At 40.0% G+C, this 26,169-nt stretch overlaps 2 protein-coding genes across 4 annotated transcripts in view; one reads left to right on the top strand and one right to left on the bottom strand.

The window, feature by feature from the left end:
* rab11fip3 (RAB11 family interacting protein 3 (class II)) overlaps nucleotides 1-19,097 on the bottom strand; it is a 40,671-nt gene extending 21,574 nt beyond the window's left edge. For both annotated transcript variants that reach the window (XM_074662895.1, XM_074662894.1), the window contains exons 1-3: nucleotides 16,419-19,097; nucleotides 5,955-6,048; nucleotides 1,441-1,517 (exon numbers count right to left, since the gene is read on the bottom strand). In XM_074662895.1, the coding sequence (XP_074518996.1) occupies nucleotides 1,441-1,517; nucleotides 5,955-6,048; nucleotides 16,419-17,876 (1,629 nt within the window). In that variant the 5' untranslated portion in view covers nucleotides 17,877-19,097. The remainder of the gene's footprint in view (nucleotides 1-1,440; nucleotides 1,518-5,954; nucleotides 6,049-16,418) is intronic.
* Nucleotides 19,098-20,603: 1,506 nt separating this feature from the next.
* decr2 (2,4-dienoyl CoA reductase 2, peroxisomal) lies at nucleotides 20,604-24,889 on the top strand. 2 transcript variants are annotated; one of them, XM_074663431.1, is made up of 10 exons: nucleotides 20,604-20,790; nucleotides 21,295-21,396; nucleotides 21,508-21,576; nucleotides 21,860-21,911; nucleotides 22,005-22,140; nucleotides 22,571-22,695; nucleotides 23,810-23,903; nucleotides 23,988-24,092; nucleotides 24,198-24,458; nucleotides 24,568-24,889. In XM_074663431.1, the coding sequence occupies exons 2-9, from the start codon at nucleotides 21,296-21,298 to the stop codon at nucleotides 24,413-24,415; spliced, it is 900 nt and encodes a 299-aa protein (XP_074519532.1). In that variant the 5' UTR covers nucleotides 20,604-20,790; nucleotide 21,295; the 3' UTR covers nucleotides 24,416-24,458; nucleotides 24,568-24,889. The 2 variants fall into 2 exon arrangements, with proteins under 2 accessions (XP_074519532.1, XP_074519531.1); XM_074663430.1 differs by having other exon boundaries at nucleotides 24,198-24,386.
* The last annotated feature ends 1,280 nt before the right edge of the window (nucleotides 24,890-26,169 follow it).

The raw sequence follows: 26,169 nt of genomic DNA on the forward strand, positions 1-26,169 counted from the left end.
TGGGACCCTGGAAATGTGAGTATTTTAAATGCTGTGTGCTGTGGAGCAGATGGAAGAGCTTTTCCTCAGTGTCCCCCCTGTCTCTGTGTTAGCTTCAGGATGCTAACTTTAGCTGCAGTTAGCCTGTTGTTTTAGCCTGTAATGTTACGGTAAATGAGTTTCTCTGTTTTCTAAACATGGTGCACTTGGAGCTCGTGGCGCCGCTCTCAGTGACGTGGAAGAGCGGGGCGGTATCAGCGGTGGCTCATTTACATATGAAGGCCACGCCCACTAAATCAGAGCGTTCTGAACAGAGGGGCTATGAGAGCCTGGAAACAATGCTGCTGTGCTTGATTTATTGGCTTTTTGGACCAAAACATGTTACTACCATTTCATGAAGACATCAATGATCCAGATTAAACTGCAGAAAAGGAGCAGGAGATGGGACCTTTAACACTCAAACACATGTTTGTCATCATATGAATCAGCAATGGTTTGCTCCAAAGTCACATGATCCAAATCAGCTGAGGTCCCATCCTATTTGGTGCATTAACTGTTCATCAACTGTGTTACCAACATTTTCTGCTCTTCTTACTATAGATGTTATAAAGACCAAACTGTGAAGAAAAGGAGCAGAAATATGAGCTGATGGAGGTCAGGTGGTGCCATGGAGGAAATGTTGACTGTGTTACATTTGATTCTTGAGCCATAATTCTTTTACATTTTGGCTAAACTGTGATATAAATGATGAAGGAAGTTTCTAGGGAGCGTAGTCTGACATAGAAATGTTGAATAACTTTAAACTTAGTATAATACGGATTTATGTTGAAGAATTAAGTTTCTTTTTTTGTAAACCTGAAATGTCCCCCTTATTGAAGAATCACTCACATATAAATTTATAACACATTTACTAACTTATGAGGCCCGTAAAGTTTAAGTGAGGTGATAAATAGGCCTTAATAGTGTTGCACATTGGCCTGCACTTCTCAACCCCACCAATAGAGGGCAGTGACACTGTGCAGCGTTCAGCCCCTGAAACAACCGTCCCAGTCCAGCAGAGCCAGAAGTGCATACAATAGCAGAAACACTTCAATTTTGCGGAGGCCAGCAACAATGATGGTTAAATATACAAGTTGGGAGCACAAGAGGAGACAGGAATTCCAGATATGCTGACCACAACTGTAAAAACACACGTCCGAGCAGATGTAAAAAACTCAGCGCACATTCCAGCTAATTCAATATTTGTCAAAGAATACTGAAAAGCGCAGCGGGCCAGATGCTATTCAGTGTCAGCCAAACCAGGGGGTTCAGTCTGTGGAGCGTTCACAGGGAGGTAATGATAGCTCTGCAAGCCACTTTGTGAATTACAGAGGAGAGAGTGAGAGTGCACACTGAGTTCGGACTGTGACCTCCACAATGTGAAACTGTACTGCACACACACACATCTCGACAGCGCCTCACCTCATCGTACTCCTCTGGACAGCCCACAGCTCCATCCCCTGGACTGTAGTTCACATTGTAGAGCTGCGGCTCCGGACCTGCAGATATATGAGGGAAGGACAGGTTGAGTGTGTGCAAAATAAACACCTGGAGTCAAACAAGCAGAGGAGGATCAACAAACAAAGGCTGGTGTGCGTGTGCTGTAAATATTTACAGCTACAAGAGGTCAGAGCAGGTTTAAGAGTGACGTAAATGTTTTACTAAACACGCAAACATGAAGACAACTCAGGAAAATGTTTTCTTTAAGACTGCCCTGATTGAAAGTATGAAAGGTAAAGTCAGAGAAGTAAAGTCATGTTTCTGTCACAGAGACGCTTTTCCAGAAGAAGGGAGCGTGTGTTTATTATGTGACTAAAATATCTTTGATTGATGTCGACTTTTTTTGGTTCGATGACTTTGAAAAGTTTTGTTTAAAAAAGACTTTTTGCTATAGCAGATTTTATAAGAGTAAATGATTAAATATTCAGCGAAAAAAAGAATTTTACTTTAGTTTAGTCGGTCTTTATTTTATTCTTACTGTCATAAAATATAAAATATATATAAAATTTAAAGATAGAAAATATCTCAAATGAATGAAAAGAAGCAGAAAGAAGAAAACATCTTATCATATCTATCCCTTCTCTCACAAAACATTAAATAAACATACAATACAGCATGCCTCTTTACATCCCATTATTTCTTTTTTTTATAGAAAGACAAAAAACAAAACAAATCCCAAAAAATAAATGCTAATTCCCACTTAACCATAAAACAAAAAAAATCAAGAAATTATGAATATTTTAATTTTTCTTTTACTAAATTTTGATTATTTTTTTCTCCCTGTATTTGTTTATTAAAATGGTTTTGATGTGTTTTTTGTAGACAGAATGATTCGGCTTCTTTAGAGTCTCTGTCCAGGTTACTCCATAAACTGACTCCTCAAACTGTAATGTAACACTCCTCCAATATATTTCTGAAACTTAGTTTTATAAATATTTCAAATCCTTTTAAATTGTAACTACTTTCTCTTTTTATGAGCTAAACTCTGCTACTGTCTCTCTGGTGTGGTATAAATCGATGGAGGACGGGTGATCTTTGTGCATGACACGTAAATAAAATTCAATCATCATCTGTTTTTCTGATCTTAATGTGTTTCCTCAACCATGCATCAGCACATTTAAGCGCTTGTGTCCCAGCTGCTCGACTCTGGCACACACTCAGCAATCTGAGCGTGATGAGACTGTAAACATTACGTAACGTTCACGCTCTGATTTAAAGAACAGCAGAATATTATGTCATGAGGATATGGGCAAAATAAAGCAATAAAAGAAAGGAGAAGAGGACACTAACACTCGTTTGGATTTGACAATACAGGTTCGCTTTCAGAGCACCTGCAGTGTAACCTGACACCGAGGAACAGGCAGAGTCCCATCAGCCACTGCGGCTCCTGTGTGTAGTAAACAGAGCAGTGAATAGCACCCTACTGGGAGGACTGAGCACAAACACAGTTCTCCAGTAGACTCCAAGGAGCTTTTGTGCCCTCTGGTCTTACATAACCCGCTGTTCTCGCTGACCTGTACACATTACAGTCTGTTTTAGAGAAACGCTCTGCACCCAAAGGAGCCGTGAAGGAGAAGCTGGCACTGCAAATGTTAGGACACAGATATTCCAGACATGCCATAGAAACTACAGGGGACAAGTCATTTCCATGTCCTGCAGGCCTGTCTTTATTAAAAAGGTAGCTCACCAGGAGCGGGAAGGTGGGGGACTTTAGGTTTAGACAGGATCAGCACTGGGAGCTGGTGGAGCAGGTTTTTCCCAAAGCTTACAGTAAAGGAAGTGGCAGTTTGGACAGAGAGCATGACATGGATTTAGTTGATCTGAAGGTCAACAGTTCATCTGCAAAGGGCTCACAAAAACCTGTTGTCCAGCTTTACAAGCACAGAGGAATTCTGTCAGCGGTGTGTGAGGATGTGGGGAAGTCACAGCAGAGGTTCACACTCTGACGGGAAACATTCCTCAAGCTGGAAGGATCAGTTTCTGGATCATTCCCCACATCGCTGATTCCATAGAAACGACTGAGTGGGCAGAGGAAGACTGAGGAAGACTGAGCACGGGAAACACGAGGTGGAGACGTCGGGCTAATCTGATCCATGATGTCACAGTTCTCCAACATGTGATACCAAAACAAAACAATGGTGTTAACTAGGGATGTTCTACATAGGGATGGGTACCTTTCACATTTGGAACGATACGGTACCAATGCCCGGTACCTGGCAATCAGTATTGGTACTCAACGGTACCAATTTTCGCTACTTTTTTGTGTTTATGAGGTAAAAAAATATAAATTTGTTTAATAATAAAATGGTTTTTTTTTCAATTGAACATATTAAATCTTCAGTATATATCCTTATAATGCCGTGTTCATGTCCAGCATGGAAAATCGTCTCCTCTTCCACTCCCTCACAGTCACAAGGATGCATTCAGGTACCTAAACATGGTACCTTTTGATTTTGCGTGAATTGGTACCCTTTACTTTTGACAGAATTTGGTTGGTACCTATAAAAGTACCTAATTCGGTACCCATCTCTAATTCTATACCACTTATTTTCAGACCGATACAAGAGCGAGGACTCAGTCTAAAGTACTCACCGATACCACTAATACTTTTGATACATAAAACTTCAATCAACCATGACAGATCATTTTGATCAAAGCCAGCACAGTCACTCTAACATCAAGTCCAAAATAAAACACAAACAGCTCTCTTTGAGCTTATGTTTTAATTTTTTTTCCTTTTTAAAAAATTAACAAAAGTACAAATAAAACTAGCAACTGTCAGAAGTTTAGTTTTTTTAAAATAAACTGAAGTGCAAAACAAAACAGTTGAACAGTTAACTCTCCCTGGTTTAATGATGTTGTCTGAACAGGACCTAATGCACATTTGCCGTGGTGTCAAACCGCAGCAATGTAGCGCCAACTACTGGTGAGGAGGACCTACTCAACAATTTTTGTTTTTGCCTATCAGCTGTTGGCAGCCTTGATAAGTATCGATACCTTGAAATAAGGCCGGTATTGGCTCGATAGCAATACCAGCACTCGCCAATCCCTAGTTTAACGATCATAATAAAAATGTTTATTTATTAGATTTTAGCCAAACTGACCATTTTTACTAATTTTGTCTCATATTGCACAGTGTGAGAAGCTCCAGTGTTAACTGAGCAGGCATCAAGGCAATATTTAAAAACAGATCTAAAGCCCCTTTACTACTTTTACATCTAGCTACCTCCTTTCTGATGTTACTACCTGAAAGTGTGACAGGAAAAGAAAGCTAAGAAATTCTACCCAACTGTGGTGTTATGTAACGTGTAGCTGAACGCTAATGTTAGGTCTTGTAAACAGAAGATAACTGGTAATCAAACTTAATTTTTCACATTAAAACATTCACATACCTTTAGTATTTTCATGAACTCCAACTTTTGTGGTTGTCTAACAAAAGCAAAGCAATCAATTCTATTGATTAGCAAAATTTTGGTCCTAAGACTGTCAGTAAACATCAATCTGGCTTTGGACTCAGGGTTGTAACTACCAACAAGAAGCAGAGGAACAAAGGAGGCAGAGGACAGTATCTAAGGGAGAGGACAGTAAATTATTTAGATGAACAGGACTCTCTGCTCAACCTCTCCTCTGCCTCTCCCGCTCTGAAACATTGCCAGTTAGCCCATGAGTGTGTGCGTCTCATGCTCTCCACTGCATGACTTATTAATGCTCTGAGTAACCCGAGCTGTGCAACCCAGAAAGCCGAGGGAGAGGAGTAGTACACCGATCAATAAACTGGGTGGAGTGAGGGTCGAGGACGTCTTCATGCCTCATTCAGGAGAGGATGTACTGTGAGGTACTCATGAGGTAAAACTCAGGTTTGAATTCTGGGTTTTCAGCCAGGAAACAGTTAAAGAAGGAACAGCAGCACTTTGAGTCTGGTTCCACAGAATTTGGGTCAGCTGAGCGAGGGATGTGAACATACTGTGTTGACGATAATATTTGGCACCATGGGGAATTGTGACAGATAGAGCCAGATGCTCAGGACTCGATGTAGGTGCAAGAATTTGCTGCCGAGGCAGTTTGTTTGTTGTTCTTTTTGGAGAAGAATTGGGTGAAGTTAAAGTTAACCCAAAACTGAAACAAAGAAAAAGAGATGAGGGCACTACAGGGGATAGATTAATAACCCTGGATACAGAGCACAGAGTTTATCATGTATTATGGCTTCTTAATGAGAGCAGAGAGATAAGTTTCACAGTGACGATCTGATCTTGAGTTGAGATTTTGGAGCGGCTTACACAGCAGTGGTTTTAGGATGAAAACAAGCGGCATCCTCTAGTCTAAGCCAGCCAAACTCTACTTCAGTGGAGATCTACCAAAAACTGCTAACCCTAACCCTAAACCTAACCCCCCTAACCCTAACCCTAACCTAACAAACAGTGCGTCTGATGACTTACCTCCGTTACTAATGGCTGAGATCCCTCGATGGAAGTCTTCAAAGCTAATCACTCCGAGGCCACTGGGGTCCAGAAACTTGGTCAAATCCTTCACCTGTGAAAAAAAAGAAACACAACATTCAAATCTGACTCCATCATGGCCACATCAGAAAAACCCTCCTCCATGACCTCGTCAGTTCATCTGCTGAGATACTTCATGATGATGTCATGAATGATGATGAAAGGGGAAGTTTCCCACACATGGCTGCAAACGGCTTCACTATGATGTTTGCATATTGAAGTCATTAGAGAAAGCACATGCAGAGATACGGGCCCGTTTCCTCAGCCTTAACTTCAAAAAAGCCACAACTCGATCTAGAGGTCGTTTGACTCACATGATAGTTTTACTGCAGAGCGAAGAGAAGACATTACAGGAGCAGAAAGTCACCAATAAAAACACATGAACTCTGAGAAATCTTGCAGACAAGGCAAGAGAAAGTTTACAAGGAGTGTGTAAGTGTTCAAAGGTAGATTTTTTTTCCTCTTTAAAGATGACAAGAAGAAGAAAGTCACACTCAGTGCTTCACAGCTGCTCATCACAGGCAAAAAAAGGAAGTCTTATCGAGTGTTTGTGTCTTTTCCAGGTATAAGGTGTCTTGTTATACTTGATATGAGCCACTTTTAACTTGTTTGTACAGAAAATGTTCTTATTTCAAGTTATTAAAGACAATCAAAGCGCTCTTGCCAGTCCCCTGTGTCGATTCCACATTCACTGTCAAGGTTTCATCCCTTTCTGACTGTTTTAGAGGTATTACAGTTGATACTACGTATCATTTTCCTCTGCTGGGTCACATGACCAGCTGCACGGAACTCCTGTGTGACATCATCAACAACTGCTGTGCTGTGAGGGGTAAAAATTGACAAAAGTTTTGGAAACAACGCCTCATAGAAGCCACAATGTTGATGAAATTGCTGGAAAAATTTGATATCTTTTTAGGAAATTTTGTCAGGAATCCATCCATGTTGTTTTTAAAGCTGTATGACTTTCACTTTTTTGTCTTGAGGCCCAAATGTGGCAGCTTGCATGGAGCTGGAAGCTTCAGTCCAATTCATTGTAATGGAGGGAGCTGAGAGCGCTTTTTTGGGGTTCACTGACTGTGAGGGCTCGTCATTCGAAAACCTAGTCCGAAACATGAATTTCCTTAAGAGCGTTTGTAAAGCAAGGTCTCGTCTGTCATCAGAGCGAATTTGAAGCCGGTACCACTTTGGGTTTCAGAGGAGATAACTTTTGTATAACAGGCAAAATTGTGGAAATGTCTTATTTTGAAAGGCGATTGGCTGGCTTCCTGTGCGAGATAGGGCTTTCAACATTTTAATGTTGGTTTCAACCCTCTGCGTCATCCCTACTCCCCTGTTATAGCCATTTTAGTGTTTTTTTCAATGCCTAGATGGCGCTAGAAGGAAAAACATGGGATGTTAAGGGGTCAAGTTTGGTACCAAATAATTTTTTTTTTACACATGTGAGATGTGTGCCATTTTTGGTGAGTTTTTGAGCAAAAAAAATCTGCCAATGGGACAAGAGGAGTTTGCTGGAAATGTTTTAAAAAACTAGAATAATGTATTAATACAAATAACATTTTTCTTTTCCTAAGAAATTCAGACTTCATTTTTGTCTCTAAGTAACTTGAAATAAGACATTTTTCTGGACTGGTCTGGTGAATGTGGCTCATATTAAGTCAAAGAAGACATTTTCTACTGAAAATAAAACAAAAACACTTGGTAAGATTTCATTTTTTTGCAGTGTTATTTGAGTAAGACGAGGTGAGGTGTGTGGAAGGTTAGGAAAACTAGATTTTAAATCACTGTTACATGATTAGAAATTAAAATCTGAACATATGTGAAACCTGGAGCATTACATCGTCTTGTGCTGCTGCGCTGAAGTGTTAAACTGGTTACATAAGTGAAGCTATGCTCAGTATATTCCTACGGCTGGTAGCCTGGCAACAGAGGGATGAGAGATTCTGTAACAACAAGACCTGAGGTCATGAAAAACAACAGTTTTCATTTAATCATGTGTGTTTTAGTTTTTTAATGTCCGGTCTAATCCGTACTGAGAAAGGCTTCACAGATACACAGCAATCTGCTAATCTGGCTCACAAAGACTTGTGAACTTTACATGTGGGATTATCAAAGGCGCCGTGCAATTAAAACCTATTTACACAAATAATAGACTGAGTCAAATGTCAACCATCACACAAATTGCTCTAACGTGTTATTACAGAGTAGTTTCAGGCGTGTATCGCTGACAGAATTAGCTGGGAGGGATCCTGGGTGTGTGTTGGCTGGGGTTTCTGTGGTCTCCGCTCGCTTATTCCTCGAGAAAGCCAGCGCGCGATGTGAACACGGTCATCTCAGAGAGTTTCATTCTCGTGTGTGGCTTCTTGGTTACACACGAAAAACAAGCTGATCTGCTTAGCAACGCTGAGCCCCTGACTCCAGAGGCTGAGAAGGCTGAAACGGCTAATAAAGCCCAGTGGCTTATGATCTGCCTTTTGGTGAATTAAATCCAGCTGCACTCAGTGAGAGGAGGAGAGGAGGCTCATCTCGCTGAGTGCTGGTTAACACGGTGATGCTAAGTTCCTCCAGCTAGCTTCTCACTTTGCTTCACATTAAATAAATGAATAAAAATAAATGTGTTAACGGAGACATATCATGCTTGTTTCTCCTTTTCACTATGCCAGACTAGGATGCCTGTAAAGCATTTCTGCCCTCAGTACAAGTCATTTAGTTCCTTCATTGCCCCACAATAGCGTTCTCAATATCCTCATTTTAGGCCATTCTGAAGATCTGGTTGAAACGCTCCGTTTGGAGAATGACCTCCAGTAACCTCGCAACGTCACAGCCATTTGTGCTCTGATTGGTCAGTTCCATCAGAGGGGCGGAGGGGTAGAGCCAGGGGGCGGTTTTTGCAGCATGGCAGTATTTACAAAATCGCCATATTGAATGGAGCAGACTGAGCGAGTTTGCTGTTTGCCAAAACTTCACCGTAAGGCATTGATAGCACCAATAAAATGGCAGAGTGTAGGATACGTCCTTTTGTACTGGACCCCGAGTCAGACCCGGACGGTTCTGCAGCTCAGGAGGAAGAAAATCCACCTGGACACAGATCATCTCAGGACGCTTCAGTGTGGTGAGTCAAAGCGGTACTGTAACATGTAGAGTTTATACGTGGAAATATAGGCAGACTTCACCAATAAACTATTTCTATAACAGGGCTCCATCCTGCTCCTTCACTTTTCTCTGTCTGTTTTATCCATCATGCTGAAAGTGTAGTCTAAAGATCGCCTCTACCGTCAGTTCCTCACTATGTTATTACCGCAGCATTATTGTGGTCCAGGTTCACAGTGCATGTCAGAACAAGCATGCAAATATCACAGTCTCACAAGTATTACGACGTCTGCTAAAACTACAGTGTTTTAACTGCTAATTCACCATGTAAAGCCGAGCTGCTCAGCAGAGCAGAGTCCCTGCATCCAGCATCTGAGGGGGGATACGCGGCTCTTGGTGGCGGTTGTGTGACTAACTGACATCACAGAGGAGGAGCTGCTTTATCAGATTACTCCAATAAAAAGAAAGGATCCTCGACGGTTGAAATCTTGCGGCCAACTGGCAATGACCTATTTTCAGAGGCATCAAATCTCTTTCTAGTATATCAGAAAAAATACAATATCTAATTTTTTGAAAATTCAGGGGGTGTAAGGTCTTGTTTTCAAATGAATTATATGATCAGCATGATATGTCCCCTTTAAACGCTGGAGGCTGAGGGAGGGCTGGTGAGGTCTGAACTCTGAGATCAGTGGGAGGCGTTCAAATATAGCTTCAGTGTTCTGTTTCGCAACGGAGCACCACAACTCACATGTTCCACGCAGTGATGCTAACCGCTCTGCTGCTCAGCGAGGTGAGAAACCTGTGGGGGAGTATCTGCCAGTCTGTGGTTTTGGTAACAGTGAAACGTAAAAACCCTCCGCTGCACAGGGAGCAATATGAGTCTACGACACCGTGGGAGCTCTCTGTGGCCTACATCAGTTGTTTGGCTCCCTCAGGTCTTGTGAGGAGGGGCTGCTGGCTATTTCTAGGTCTAACCTAAAAACGAAAAGGTGAACGGGACATTAGATCAGTTTTTTTGGCCCCCAGAGCTGTTAAACCGCCCCAGATGCACCCACTCATTTTGCTTAAACTCAAATAATTTGAGGCAGTAGATTGATCCTTCTTGATCCTTTTATTTTCCATTTTCAAACTCCCATTGTTTTTCTATTCTTTGAATATTTCACACTCAGCCTATGTTTTTAAAAAGTAACTCCCAGTATTATCCATAGCAGAGTGTTATGTAATAATTTGCATTGATAGATCTGACAAGCACAGCCCCAGGGGCCAGCAGTAAGACTGATAACAACCAACTCAAACCATAACTCTGTCAGGCTCTGTGGTTTTTCTGTTTCCTCTATTTGTGTCTCATCAGTGCCCGGGCACGCCTGGCCGCCTCCACACTGCTGTGCGTAACCCTGTGCAGAAGAATACCCTTTAAAGAAGAAAAGTCTTCCCTGGAGAGGATTTTACAACAAACTCTGATCATATGTGTGAGTAAGATGATCAAAAACGCAGAATGATCTTTGATATAAAACATGAGCACAGACAGAAATGGACCCAAAGAGAGGACGATCTGGGGCAGGGGACATTCCTTTGTGGATTAGAGGGGCAGCACATGAAAGCAGTGGGTGGGGGGTTGCTGGCTGAAGTCAGGTTTGGGGCTGCTGGGTGACGAGGGAGACATGACCACAAAGCAGTTCACTGAAGCTTTTGTGTGGAAACAGGGTCAAAACCAGTGAGTGAAACCAGTAAGTGGTGTTTAGAGGAGTCTCAGGCCCTAAGCTACACGATTTGTCACATGCCTGCAGGACACAGTGTTACAACCACTTTTTTCATCCATAAAGACAGAGCAAAGCTTTCATACTGTGTATGAGTTATTCTGTAGTTTAAACTTTTATTAAATATTAATTTCAAGCCAGTTTTACAGTGGGCCATTTAGGTGATATTTTACTTTCATTTAATAAAGAAAGTTAACAGCGTCCATCATTTATTTCTCTTAAAATGCAAATCTTGTGTTGGAATTTGCAGTTTTTGTTAGGGATAGACCGATTATAAGCTGGGCCGATATTTGGCATTTTGGGGCATATCAGCATTGGCCTTTATTTTAATCCGACAGCCGATATGAAACAGACACAAAACTCTGTTGTTCTGGCTCTGATGCTTCTCTGCACAGAGTTTCTCTTTCACTATGGAAGCCCTAGATGGTCATTAAAAATCAGTCATGTAAAACTAAACATAAAATTAAAAAAGGTAGCACAACCTCAATTCTGTCCAGTTTTATTGCAGTTACACAGAAATTTTGGAAAACTTTATTAACTGTAGAAAACTTCAGCTAGTTACTTTTTTAAGTTTTCATTTAACTTTGTAAAACATGTTGCTAAGCCTGGGAGCTGTTTGATAAACATATGCTTGAAGGCATTAAATGCAGTTAAGTGTTAAAGTTTGTATAGTTCAAAATTTTTTACGCCACTATTTCCACTTTGACTGCAAATGAATATCGGCTTCAAATATCAGTTATCGGCCTCCTTGCCGACTAATAATTAGGGATGTTTGATACCATTTTTTATGTAGACCGATTACCAGTACGAGTACTCTTTCTTGAGTACTCACCAATATCGAGTACCCATACTACTAGCACTTTAGATTCATAAAATTTCAATTAACACTGACAGATCATTTTGATCAAAGACAGCACAGTCACTCTGACATTAAGTCCAAATAAAACACAAACAACTCTCTCTGAGTTTAGAACTTTTTTGATCAACATTAAGAAATATATATCTAAAGTGAACAATAAAACTAACAACTGTCAGAGTTGAAGTATTTTTCAAAGTAAACTTAAGTGCAAAATAAAAAAAAGTTTAACTGTTAACTCTTCCTCGTTCATTCATATTGTCTGTAAAGGACCTGACGCACATTTGCAGTGGTGTTAAACCCCAGTAATTAGCAATTTTGGTATCGGCCCCAAAAAATCCATATCGGTCAATCTCTAGTTTTTGTGCTGTCTGATTTCTCAAATGTCAAGTTTGCTCTTCAAAAGTAACACTAGAATACATGTTTGCGTAGATAAAATAATTCACTAAGTGTTTGAGAAATCTGCGCCAACTGTTTTACCCATCAGCAATGGTTTGCTCCGAAGTCACATGACCCAGATCAGCTGAGGTCCCATCCTTTTTGGTGTGAACCTTGAAGAAAGTGTGTCATGTTTCAGCTCCTTATCAATATTTCATCAGAATGATTGTCTGTACATGGGGTGCATTAACTGTTCATCAACTGTGTTACCAACATTTTCTGCTCTTCTTACTATAGATGTTATAAAGACCAAACTGTGAAGAAAAGGAGCAGAAATATGAGCTGATGGAGGTCAGGAGGTGGCATGGAGGAAATGTCGACTATGTTAGCATTACTAAATTGTGATTTAAATGATGAGGGACATTTCTAGGGAGCGTAGTCTGACAGAGAAATGTTGAATAACTATAAACTCAGTAAAATATGGATTTATGTTGAAGAAATAGTCACAACTTTTAAACTATTTAAGAATGATTTGGCGCTTAAGCTTGCTAACTTATGAATTTTAGTACAGCACAAATTTCTCATGGCTAGAAAGAAAAGATAGTTTATGAGTGAGACTTGAAATCTCAAGGCTGCGAATCAGCCTTCCTCCAGTTACCCTGTTTCCACAAAAAGCTGTCTCATCCCGTTAAATGTCAGCGGTAGAGCCTGAATACATATAATGAAAGAGCGAGTGGTGCCTCTTTGTGTGTGTGTGTGTGTGTGACAGAGCATATGTTTGGCCTTTACATGAGACTACAGCCTGACACATGACGGCCTGTGTTTGTCTGCTTCTTAAAACTCTGCATCAAATGTCATATTGCAAATAACATAATGCTAAAACAACACACAATGCAGTGTGTGTGTGTGTGTGTGTGTGTGTGTGTGACTACTATCAGTATCATATCCTGGAATAACTCCGGAGGAAAAAATTTGCATGCTAAGCATACAAGCGCCAGCTGATCATGCATGCAAATACCTCATGAATATCTTCCTGCTGGCTCTCGACAGGTCGCCAGGATGTTTGCAGAGCGGTACAGGATAATACACAAGCACAGCCTGCTTAACGTGACTTTAAATTCAGGTTTTAATACAAAGTGTTGCTGAAAAGATGCTGGGCTGTGTGTGCTTTGTGAAACAAAACAGAGAGGAAGGAGGAGGAAATAAAACAAGACAAGGAAAGGAAGCTTCTGTGTTATTTATGAGTGTTCCCCTGAATCGCTTTGACTTGATGACTGTTTTCCTTTCGACCACACTACTTTGGTTACCAGCGTGGTCCACAGTGAATTACATTAATCTGAGCCGCTCAGGCGTGGAGGTTATTCAAACCTCTTTATCTCCAGAAACACAAGGACACATCAGGGCAGAGCTTATTCAAATACAAAGCACAAAAAGTCCTATCTAATGTGAGAAGAGAGGACCATTTGAGACAATCAGAGCTCTGGATCCTCAAAGATTGGCCCTGACTTCCCCACAGATCCTTGCGTTCAGCCAATGAACGAAATCCTCTGAAAGGTTACATGAATTATGTAACACTCTCCAAATTCTGCGGATAAGTCAGCGTGCTTCCTGCTTACCTGTTGTAAATATGAGAGGAAAACTTGCCTCTGTCTCCTTTTTTCCCTCTGATCACAATAAGGACAGAAATCTGAGAGGACTTTTCCTGCACGGGCACAAACCAGCTCCCGCAGCTCCTGGAAACCAGATATTTGAAGGCTAAACACAAAGACAGGCGGGCTCGGACTTAAGCTGCACAATCTGGGAAAAAGCAATCCAAGGAAAACCTTCAAGGAACAGATCATCCAAAGGCAACTGCTTGCAGATACCACAGAGCACAGAATAACATTCAAACAGACCACACCTATTAGACAAATTCACCCTGAGTGTCATGGAAATGTCCCACCTTTGGCTCTGCCATGTAACAGCAGAGGAAAGTAACTTTTCACTTTGTTGAACATGGCAGATTTCACAGTTTTTGTCCTTAAACACAGGGCTGTGGGCCTCCCAAACCTATGGAGTCCCTCTGACTCAGGAGAATACATTTTACTCTTAATCCTGCCCCACAGATCCACAGATACTGACACAGCCAGACAGAGGACAGATTGGGGGCAACAGAGGCGCTTTGAACTGGGAGCAAAGGGATTAGATAGCATTAGTGCACCAGCATCACTCTGCGTACGAGCAGAGGACCAACAAGTCACCAACATCGCCCAAAAGTTGGGTTCAGAGTTACAGAGGACAGAGGGTATGGACGTGATTTCATTAGAAGAAGAAGTCGCTGCGGTTACGCCCCATGAGCGGCAGCGTTGGCTTAAATATTGTCTAAACTTAAAAACAAAATCAAAATAAGGGAAGACTTGTGTGATTGATTGAACCAACATGTCTGAAAAGCAATCAGAGCGATCTTTGACAGGCTACTGAAAGACAAAGAGAAACTGATGGATCGCTATAATTTTCAGAAACAATCCAGGCAGCAAAAGCTGGACACACCCATTTTGCGTCAGTTAACGTTAATTTATGCTGCATTTTTGGGTTAAATCACTCCTTACATTACAGCAGCAGCATCACTTTGGCTTCAGAGTTTTCTAGAAAACAGGAGGAAAGCTGTCTTTTCTAATGGAAGCTTCTCAGATGGGAAAAATGTTCGCTGTGGTATACCACAGGGAAGCTGTCTAGGACCACTCCAGTTTTCTATATATACTAATGACCTGCCATTAGTGTTAAAAAAAAGCAAAAATAGCAATGTACGCTGTTGACTCAACCATTTATTCATCACAAGCTACAGTTGAAGAACTTCAAAATGTTTTGATGGAAGAGTTTAGTGGTGCAACGGATCATCATTGAACTAGAGCCATATTTAGTGGTGCTTTTGTGTGAAAGTAACGCGCTGAAAATTCTCTAAATTAAGCGTGAATGCAGACCTATATCAGATTTTTTCGGTGGGAGTCCGTTTATTTGTGTTTTTGCTCAAGTAAAAAATGGCCCCGTCTGAGTGCAGAGGAAACCTGCAGAGGAGCAGGGAGGGGGTGTTTGGTGCGTGCGCTCTGGGCTTCTGCTGCACAAAATCACTGCTGTAGGGGTAATTTCTGCCCTAAACCTTGTGATAGGACCCAACTATTTCCATCCTGGAGTATCACTTTAAGTAAGATTTGACTGACAGTGGGCGTGTCCAGGAGGGGAAGTGATGTAAACTTATACCCTCTGTTCAAAAGAGTTTGAATTTATGGTTTATCAGTTCAACGTGAACTGATTATGCAACATACAAACCAGGACCAGTGGAAAACTATCCAATACATGCTCCTGAGGGTGCTGTCCCTGCACATTTCCATCACTGGGCCAGTAGTGTTACCTCATCATTTGCATCCACCCTTTCACTGTTGTTTGCAAATGGTGTGCTCACTGACTGACGCTCAGTTTGATTCTTGTAAACGCACAGACAGAAGCCCTGTAGATGAGCACGTCTGACAGGAAATGAAACTGATGTCACTCCTGAGTGTGTGAGGGTTGACTTTAGAGCAACCAAGACATTAAAGAGGAGTACAGTACAAACAGATAACATCTACAGCAGTGAGTGTAAAAGCTCAGACATGAGGAATCAGTAGTGATCAGATCTGACCACTCATTTCAGCCTCATTCACAAGTCCATCAGCTGGATTAAGTCACTTATGAATCGCTCCTTCAGGCTCGTTCACACTCTGCAAAGCCGAGCACGGGACTAAATGCAACAAATGGGCGGGGGTTCTCGGGTGGAGTGAGACAGACGCACCAGCCATTTCACAGGAGATTATCCCTAAACCACGGGATATGCAAATGATGAAGATGGGTGTTTGTCGTTTGACATATGGAGGACTGCCCGGCCTGACAGAATCCATTACAGCCAATATGCCGCACAGACTTATCTCCAAATCCCAGCTCGAGCACTCACTAATGTAGATGACAAACTAATCCCAGAATAGTTTTAATATTTCGTGGAATTAGCCAATTCAACCGCACCAAGAAGCTTGGTAAGAAACACATCTGATCTTGTAGAAACGGCCACGTTTGGCAAAGTAATGCACCTTCTTTTAAAATGAGCTTCAAATTAAATCTACAACCAGAGACAGCAAAGTGAAGCCAAATGGATTCAGCTGATTGTATTACGCAGGCTTTCTGCAGAAGCTCCCAACGGTTCAGCAGGAAATCAATGATAAATCATTTACATTTATGGAGCTTTATATAGTTTTACACAGAACTTTACTCATGCATTATCAAGAAGCTGCAGGCACAGAGCAGAGCGAAGGATCTCACCTGGTCGGCTCCATAAGCAGCAGCAAACTCCATAAACTCCTCAATCCGCACGAATCCGTCTCCATCTTGGTCCAAAGCATCGAAAACAGCCTTAAGCGGGGAGACATCTTCCTCCCTCGAGTTCACAGCTGACACCATCGGTAGTGAGTCATCTCCCACCATCTTAGCGAGGGAAATCGTCTCCACAGTTTGCTCACTAGTCCATCCTGCCTCAGATGACGGAGTGTGTAAGTCCTGATCTGGAAAACCCAGAGAAACCACATCGTGACGGTCCGATCCCTCCTGCTGGTTAGTCTCCGTCAGCAGCTCCTCTTCCTTTGGTTCTGGTGTCAGATTGGTGACAGCACCGTCCTGTGCCCCCTCCTGTGGTTTCAAGTCCCAAGTTTCCTTGTTCTGGACCTCATCAGCAGTCAAGCACGGATCCAGAGCCATCGCTTCATTCCCCTGAGAACAAACCTCGTCTCCCATCAAATCCTCAGACTCCTTCTCCACAGATAAACCACCGTGTGTGAAGGCATCTTCAGTCAGTGAAGGACCCAGAGCACATGAGTCATCCTCACCTGGCTGCTCTGAAGTCAGATCTCCAGTTTCAGTAGCTCCTTCATGTTCCACCTGTAACTTCTCTGTCGATAAATATAAAGGCTCACCTGTGCAGGCTACAGAAGGAGAACTGACGGGACACAGACTCAGACTGCTTTCACAATCCGGCACCTCCAAATCCAACAAAGGCACAGATCCCTGTAAAGACTCCAGTGGCGTACAGCTCTCGGATGAACCTTGCAGGGTAGCGCTGCAGGTTACAGGCAGATCAGTCACTTGATCGGGGCATAAACCTTTGTCTCCAGTTTCAGGTGACAAAGTCTCCCTGCTCTGCGAGGGAGGGGTAACAGCCTCCTCCTGGTGTGACAGGTCTACCAGCTCCCCACTGACACCCTGTGGGTTTGATTCAGCTGAAGACTCTGAGGGGAGGCAGGAGAGTTCATCTGCTAGAAGGTCTACCAACAAAAAAGAGTCTCCCTTGTTTGTTTCAGAAGTCTTTGATGGAAGGAGCAGATCCTGTTTCTCACAGGCAGAGGTTTCCCCAGTGATCTCACTGGGACTGGGAGAAAAAAGCCATTTTAAAGTTTCAGTAGTTCCAGAAAACTCCTCCAGACGAGTACTGTGGAGAGATGTTTTGGAAATAATTGAATTATCTTCCTCCAAATGAAAATCTCCACAACCAGAGTCTGTAAAATCTGTAGGATTGTCTAAGTCCAGCAGCTGTGGCTTCTCCTCATTTTGCTTGGAGGTTTGATCCAGGTCCCCGTGTCTGAACTCTAAACCCGTCTGGCCACCCTTGTTTGGGCAGAGCACACCTCCATTGTCTGTATTGTCAGGCGTGTTAAATCCAAGAGGAAATAGCTGTTCTGACTCCCACTGTGCGTGCCCCAGAGGGGCAGACACGACTGTAGGCTCCATTTAAACTGGATGTTCGCCTTCACAGAAAACCAGTGACGTTTTATCTTAAGATGCAGTTGTTCAATTTTAATGCCATGCTTTTAGATGACACCGTTTGTCCTTGATGAAGTCTTGAAATGAGAGTGCGGATTCCCTACAGGCATTTCTGCCCCTGGCATTCAAACCATACTGGCTGTTTTTGTCATTTTATACAGCATTTTAATATCAAGGCCTGGTTTTACAAAGACAGAAATGAGCAAATTCTCCCAAGCGACTTGTTTACTAACAGTTTTAGTTGGTTTAACCGTCCATTTCTCCACAAAAATGCTATTTTAACTTAATCAATATGTAGATTAACAGATTTTTTCACTGATTTAAATGTGTTTTCACTCACTATGTCCGTTTCTGTCATGGCAGCTCCGCTCCTCGTTGCCAATTGTTTCTGCTCCGACACATCCACTGTCAACATCCTTCAGCTTGGACCTAAAGCTCAGAAACAACCGAAATAATCTCAGGATAAAGCTGACACCAACGGCTGCATCGTCAGCCAATTTTAAACGGCAAAAATGATCGCGTTATGTCACGAGTGTTTGTCAACATTAGCTGTCTTAGCCGATTATCTCACCTTATCCAAAGAAAGCTAATTTGAGGAGTAGTAAGAAGGCAGCGAGGGAATAATGTGGGTACTAACCCTTCAGTTGAAACCTCTCATTACAAGGCGGTTTGCTAAATTTAACACCGACTGTCAGCCCCCCCAACTGATTTTATGCTAGCTGCTAACTCCTCCTCCGAGCATCTGCTAACTGAGCAGCTAGCGAAATTAGCCTATTAGCTCGCTAACACGCCAAACCGCCCAACATCTGCCTCCTTGATATGGAATTCACCGGATATAAGCTTTAATGTCCGAGAGGTGATTCCTGGATGAATAGCGTTTGAGATAGTCTGAGATTACGTCTTCATTCCGATGCCGTTTTCCAGCGGAAATCCACCTGTGTCACTAACAAGCCAGGCCAGACGAGTGACAAGACGAAACCCGTCCTTTCCTCTTCAGACCATCGCAGCCCTGTCTCAAAAAGATCACATCCGTCCGCGGAGCTCGCCAGGAGCCGCAGTGAAACGAAGAGGAAGATGAACAGCGACAGACAGCTTCATCATTTGGAAGTCAGTCCAACGATGTTGATCACAGACACCGAAAGCTCTCGCATCAGCATCAGCAGTGTCCCATCCTCCTCCTCCTCCGCCTCCACCTCCTCCTCCAGCCGCATACACACCACTGACGTTTCACGCACGCGTACAAAGCACCCCGCAGTATCAGTGGCTTCATAGCAGCCATCTATTTGAGGCTTATGGTGTGTGTTGGTACACAAACACGGAGCGATTCGACACATTAACACACACATGTTTGTAGAGGAGCGTCAACTTGTTAAAGCAGGAACTCATTTTTACAGAGGTTAATGTTCAGAGCCCGTTCAATACACTGTTTATGTGTGCAAACAGCAAGAATTCCCACTTAAAGGTCTGTTTCTGTATAAAATTCATTAACAAGCTGTTGTTATAAAACGGTAAACCAACATGACATATCTGTTGGACTCAGTCGGATGAGTGATTTTGAGGAACAGTAGTTGAATGACAAATTATACAGCAAAATATAATGTTGTGGCGCCCCCTACTGCTTTGAAGTGTTATCCAACGACATGAGGTTTGACAAACACTTTCAATGGAACAAAAACTTTTATTATGGAAGCTGTGGAAGCCCATTTCCACCTGTTAAAAAAAAATCAAAAAGTCAAAATTATGAGATAAAAAGTCATAATTATGAGATAGTAGACAGGGAATAAATCTTAGCAAAGACAAAGCAGTATCCTTACTCCGAAGTTTGCCCTAGCTGCTGTTTAATATGATAGAAAAAAATGGATTGTAAAGCTACAGCTTTGTCTTTGGTAAGGTTTTTTTATTATTATTATTTCTACAGTCTCATCATTATAACTTTTGTATCCAACCTACCTTTGGTAAGTTTTTTTTCTTTCTACTATCTTATAATTATGACTTTTGTATCTTATATTTGCGACTTTATATCTCGCCATTGTGACTTTTATCGTATAATTTTGATTTTTTTTTATTGCAGAATTTTTTAATCTCTTAATTTTTTATCTCATTATCTCGACTTTTTATCTCTAAGTTATGACTTTTATCTCGTAATTTTGACTTAATATCTTATTTTTTCGATTTTTTATTCCATATATTGACTTAATTATTATTATTATTATTATTATTATTATTATTATTATTATTATTATTATTATTATTATTATTATTATTATTATTATTATTATTAATTTATTTATTTATTAAAAATTTTACTGGCAGAAATGTGCTTCCATAGATATCACATTTATGCCTGTGGATTTGTTTTGTTCGTTGTATCTCTGTAAGAAAATTATGGAATGTTGAAAAGGCATGCTGGCTGAGGTTTTTTTTTTTAACCTTTTTTATTTTTATTGATTTATTTATTTTTCCAGTTTGGTATTTGTCAGTATTTAATGTTTTGTGAGAGAAGGGGCAGATATATTTAGATATTTTCTTCGTTCTGCTTATTTTATCATTCGTTTGAGTTTTTTTTCTGGTTTAAAAGTGTATATATTTATTTTTATGACAGTATGAAGGAAAAAAGACTAACAAATATTTTCGTTTATAAACTAAACTTAGAAATTTGCGCTCTTGAACACTCCCCAGATGGACCACATTTCCCATAATGCATTACAAAAGGCGAAAAACTCCGCGTCCAAAGTACAAGCAGCGCGTGCAGAGAGGAGAAAACTTTGGAGCTCGAGTTGTTGGCTTCAGGACAGACGTGGAGGAAAACTTATTGTTCGTGTCGTGTTTCCGTTAAGAGGATACGTCCCCGTGCTACAGAGCTAGCTTCTTCTTTTAGCAGGTAATGCTGTTACAGCTACACCACTACAGGACTCTGTGTTTACTTCCTGCAGCCTGCAGCTATGCTGCTCTGTTCGGTGATGAAAGTAACTCTGTTAGAGAAATATGTTGGTGTAAGATAGAGAAAATAACAGAAACAACCCACAGCAACTGTAACCTACAGTGTGACAGATTTAATAGTAGAGGCCTGTAACGATACTCTATGAGGCGTTCAGGGTCAAATAGTATTTTTTCTGTCCAAATGAGTGTGTTCTTGACGCAGATATTAAACTATTTATGCTTATTTTGGGTGTAAATTTAGCAGTGTGACAGTGTTCTTGCAGGTGTATCATCATTTGACATTTGTACTTTGTTATCTACTCATGACAGCTCATGGAAATGGGAACAATCAGGGCCAGAATCAGAGTCAGAACAGTTACTTATTGGTTGGATTTAAATAACCCTTAAAAAAAAACTATTAGCTTAATTTAGTTTGATATTTACTCAATATTCTTTTTTTTCACAGAATGGCCGAACCAAGCAGAAAAGGAGAGTTACTTCCTGAGGATGTTGGTTCAGACGACTGCCTGACTTCCTACACTCACATCTACAGTCCAGATTTACTCAAGTACGCACAAATACTCGTGACAGTTGCACATCCTGGTGGGATTTTATACCTCGATGATGTTGTGACATTGCCACCTTGAGGTAAAATGTTACAGTTTGTGTTTATTTTCAGAGATCAGGTGGCTTTCATCACAGGTGGTGGATCTGGGATTGGACTCAGGATAGCTGAAATCCTCATGAGGTGAGAGGACAGAGAAATATTAATGTAGAAGTACACGTGAATGCTTCTGCTAAAAATAAACCTGTGATATGAAGAGCTGTGTTAGTAGTATGTCATAACTCTTCCTGTGAGTGAGATAATACGCAGGTGCACTTTAAACCCTCTGCTTTTGTTATCTCACGGTCACTTTTATCATGTTTCTTGCGTTGCAAAGTTGAAACAGTTCCATATTTTTTTTGTGTGTGTCTTCTTCAGCCTAATTCAAGTTGCATTTACCAGCTTCTTTCTAACCTCTTTCCTTCAGGCATGGCTGTGACGCAGTGATTGCAAGCAGAAACCTGGACAAACTCAAAGAGGTGATTTCCACAATGAAACATTATAGATAAATACAATAAATGTGTTACTTTTGACTCATTTGGCACGATTGTTTTTTTGTTTTTTTTTCCCAGGCGGCTAAAAAACTGTCTGCTGCAACAGGACGCCGCTGTCTCCCCGTGTGTATAGATGTGAGGCAGCCTGAAAGCATCACAGCGGCCGTGGACGAGACTCTGAAAGAGTTAGGACGCATCGACATCCTCGTTAACAGTATGTGTTCTGATTAGCTGCTAAATTAATCTGAGCGTGTGGCGCATCTGTGGGTTAAAACAGGCGTTTTCAGGATGGAAGTAATCTTACTTTTTTGGGAAAGTAACAAGTAACTATAACGTATTACTCTTAGTAATTTGCCCAATACTGTTTATTACACAACCCTCCTGTCAGAGTGTGTATTTTTGTATATATGTATGCAAAGACGCCTCAAACAAAGGTCAACTTTGAGTGTTAATTTTTAACTCTTCTCATGCTGCATCTGATTTGTTTCTTTTATCTTTAGACCGTTTTACAGACTCTTGCATCATTGCAGGATTATCTCTGTAGTTGTCAGATTTTGCAGATTTTCTTCACAGGACTATCTTAAACTCATCGCTGAACGGGCCGGGGAATTCACACAGATTAAATCACAGTGTTTCTCTAACAGATGCTGCTGGAAACTTTCTCTGCCCGGCAACTTCACTCTCCTTCAACGCCTTCAAGACCGTAATGGAGATAGACACCATGGGTACATTCAACACCAGCAAAGTGGTTTATGAGAAGTGGTTCCAGGTAAAAGTGCATTCACCAACCATGTCAAACCATACCATACCATGACCATAAACATTTTTTAATTTATTCATTTATCTTTATTAGTTATTTAATTTATTATGCAATAAGACAGAATTTCAATTACTAGTAATGATTTGTTTGCACCACAAAATATATAAATGAAAAGTTAATACATAAAATAATAAGTTGAGTGTTTCTCCGTATATGTAATCAAATTCAAGTATTTTTGGAAAAATGTTGATTTTTTGCGAATTTTTTAATATTAGTTTCTTAATATTTGCTTTTTACAATTTAAAAATTTTATTTAATTTTTGAAAATTATTGAGTTTTTTCATTTTTGCAAATTTTTGAAATCACAAAATTTTTTGGATTGTTTGCAAATTTTAGTAAATTCTTATATGTTTTGAATTTTCTTTGTTTTTAAATTTCAAAATCCTTTTGGAATTTTTGCAAATTATTGAGCTTTTTTTTTCATTTTTGCAAATTTTTGAAATCATAAAATTTTTGAATTGCTTGCAAGTTTTGGTAAACTTACTTTTTAAAATTTTCTTTATTTAATTGCAAAATAATTTTTGCAATTTTCTTAAATTTAAAAAAAATTGAGATTTCAAAATTAAAAAAAAAATTGTTTCATTTTTTTTTATGATCTCAAAATTTATTGACAGTTCTAAAAATTCAAATAATAAATTAAATATAAAAAAATAAGACATCAGATTTACAATTTAATAAATAGTAAAGATAAGTTTTCACCAGATTTTAACTTTGTATAGACTGACACAAATACATGGATGCATACATATATACATATATACATACACACATTCAAATTGTCTTCTCTGCCTGTCATTGTCATGTATTATCATTTAATTATTGATATTAATCATGATTGATTATCATTCATTTTGTACCTTTTTTTTTAACAGGACTTCTTTGCGTTCCTCACTTACATTGTTCCATAGCTTTACACTGAAAAAAGATTAACAGAAGCTTTTTAAAGTTGATGCAAGTGCAACATCATTCCTAGCTACTTAGACTATACTGAAACTTCTGCCTCTTCTCCTGCCTGATATAATTCATGCTTTGAGTTAAAGTCTCCCTTCATTTTTGTTTGCAGAATCACGGTGGAAACATCGTCAACATTTCTGCAACGCTCGGTTACAAGGGACAGGCCCTCCAAGTGCACGCCGGCTCTGCCAAGGCAGCTAATGGTTAGAGATTTGTTTTTTTTTAAGCTGAGTCTAAATGTAATGGAAAAAATAATGAACTCAGTGCTGCCTCTCCTGTCCCTGAAGATGCAATGACAAAGCACCTGGCTGTGGAGTGGGGGCCAAGTGGAGTGAGGGTGAACACTGTGGCTCCAGGTCCCATCTCTGGCACAGAGGGCTTCCGTAGGCTGGGTGAGCTTTAACGCAGTGAAGATAATCTGATATGATGGAAACAAGAGCTAAACTGCAAGACTAGTTATTTCTGCTTTGTAACTGCTTTATTTTTCTAACCCTCAGGGGGTCCCAGAGGAGAAGCCGCCGGTGCCTTCCAGTCCATCCCTCTGCAGCGAGCGGGCAATAAGACAGAGATGGCCCACTGCGTCCTCTTCTTGGCCAGCAGGGCCTCGTCCTACGTGACTGGAGCCATTCTGGTTGCTGACGGCGGGGCCTGGCTGACCTCTCCCAACGACGTCTCCATGCTGTTGGGTATTGCCTCCTCTAAATCTAAACTCTGAACAGGAGCTCTCCTGTCCTCCTCCTGTCCTCCTCCTGACCCAGGTGTGTTGGGGGAGGTCCAGTTAGAGGTCCATTTGTCTCCTCTCTAATGTACACTGTTTAATATTAACATTTCCATATTAAATCAGTTGTTTCCTCTGTTTTATTTCAGGTTACTGGTCAGCGGAAAAGAAAAGAGACAAGTAAAGTCTGGGAAAAAAAATGGAAATGTACAGTTTATAAATCCTCACACTTCACTGTATCATAACTTTTCACTCTAAGCAAATTTATATCAATTCAATTCATATTCCATCCACTTTTTTACCATAAACCTCATGTATAGTCATGACTTTCCATAACATTTTATTTACATGTGAAATGTATATTTTACTATAAACTTTCATAAACACTAAAAGTCATTCTTTTGATCATAGATTGTGTCTGTAGGAAGAACAGACTGTTTCACACAGACACTGACAAGATGACTGAAAAATGATCAAAATAAAACTCATTCCTTGTATAATAACATTTCTGCGTGTCATTGTTTTTTAACACTGTTGGCCTGTTTTGTGTGTTATCAGTGGAAATAATATGGAAGCCCATTTCTGCCAGTTAAAAAAATAAAAAAAGTTGAAATTATGAGATAATTAAGTCATACTTATGAGATAAATTATAAGACTGGCAAAAATAGGCTTCCATTACTTTTTTTCCTCAAAATGATGACTTTTCACCTCAATATTTTGACTTTTTATCTCATAATTATGATTAAATTATCTCTAAATTTTGTCTTTTTTTAATTTTTAATTTTTTCAACTAGCAAAAATAGGCTTCCATTACTTTTTATCTTATGAGCTTTTGATCTCATAATTACATATTTTAATCCCATAAAATGTCTTTTTATTTTCTTAATGATTTTTTTAATCTCTTATTTTTATTTTTATCTCTAATTTTGGCTTTTTAATCTCAAAATTATATTTTTTTATTTCATCACTTTATTTTAACTGTCAGAAATGGGCTTCCAGAACTTTACATTTTACAATTATGACTTTTTAATCTCATAATTAGAAGTTTTAAACTCATAATAATGTCTTTTTAATCTCATTATTTCGATTTTTTATCTCATAGTTTTGTTTTGTTTTATTCTCAGAATTATGATTTTTTATATCTCTTATCTTTTTCTTTCCCTTTTTTTAACTGACAGAAATAGGCTTCCATAGCTTTTCGTTTTATAATTATGACTGTTAAATCTCATAACTTTTAACTTCAATCTCAAATTGATTTCTTTTTAATCTCATTATTTTATTTTTTTATGTCATAATTTGGCTGTTTAATCTCTGAACTATGAATTTTTATCTCATTTTTTTTAAAGTGTCAGACATGGGCTTCCATAACTTTTCATCCTATAATTATAAATTTTAATCTCTTAATAATGTCTTTTTAATCTCATAATTTCGATTTTTTTATCTCACTATTTTGGCTTTTTAATCTTAGAATCTTTTTTCTTTAACTGGCAGAAATGGGCCTCCCTATGTTTCTCTGTAATTGTCTAACAAACTGTTCTTCAACCTTTTTTTAAAGATGCACCTTAAGTCCCACCTAAAGACATTGTATGTGTGAAAATGAAGAATACACAGAGTTAATATTTATTCTCTAGACCTCAAAAGTCAACAGAAAACCTTTTCCTGCAAAGAAAAACAAAAATTATCACCAGGCTGCATCATGCTGCTGTTGTTCCAGGTCTGACAATCAGGGAATCCACTTAGTCCATCTCCAG

Source organism: Halichoeres trimaculatus, unplaced genomic scaffold (genome assembly GCF_033239565.1).
Source record: "Halichoeres trimaculatus isolate MK-OKI-2021-1 unplaced genomic scaffold, fHalTri1.1 fHalTri1_scaffold_23, whole genome shotgun sequence".
Taxonomy (NCBI): domain Eukaryota; kingdom Metazoa; phylum Chordata; class Actinopteri; order Labriformes; family Labridae; genus Halichoeres; species Halichoeres trimaculatus.

Bases quoted from the DNA above. Each gene is read 5' to 3' on its own strand.
- decr2 (XM_074663430.1), top strand. From the start codon at position 21,296: ATGGCCGAACCAAGCAGAAAAGGAGAGTTACTTCCTGAGGATGTTGGT. The intron at 23,904-23,987 runs GTTAGAGATTTG...CTGTCCCTGAAG, and splicing joins CTCTGCCAAGGCAGCTAATG to ATGCAATGACAAAGCACCTG. The intron at 24,093-24,197 runs GTGAGCTTTAAC...TCTAACCCTCAG, and splicing joins AGAGGGCTTCCGTAGGCTGG to GGGGTCCCAGAGGAGAAGCC.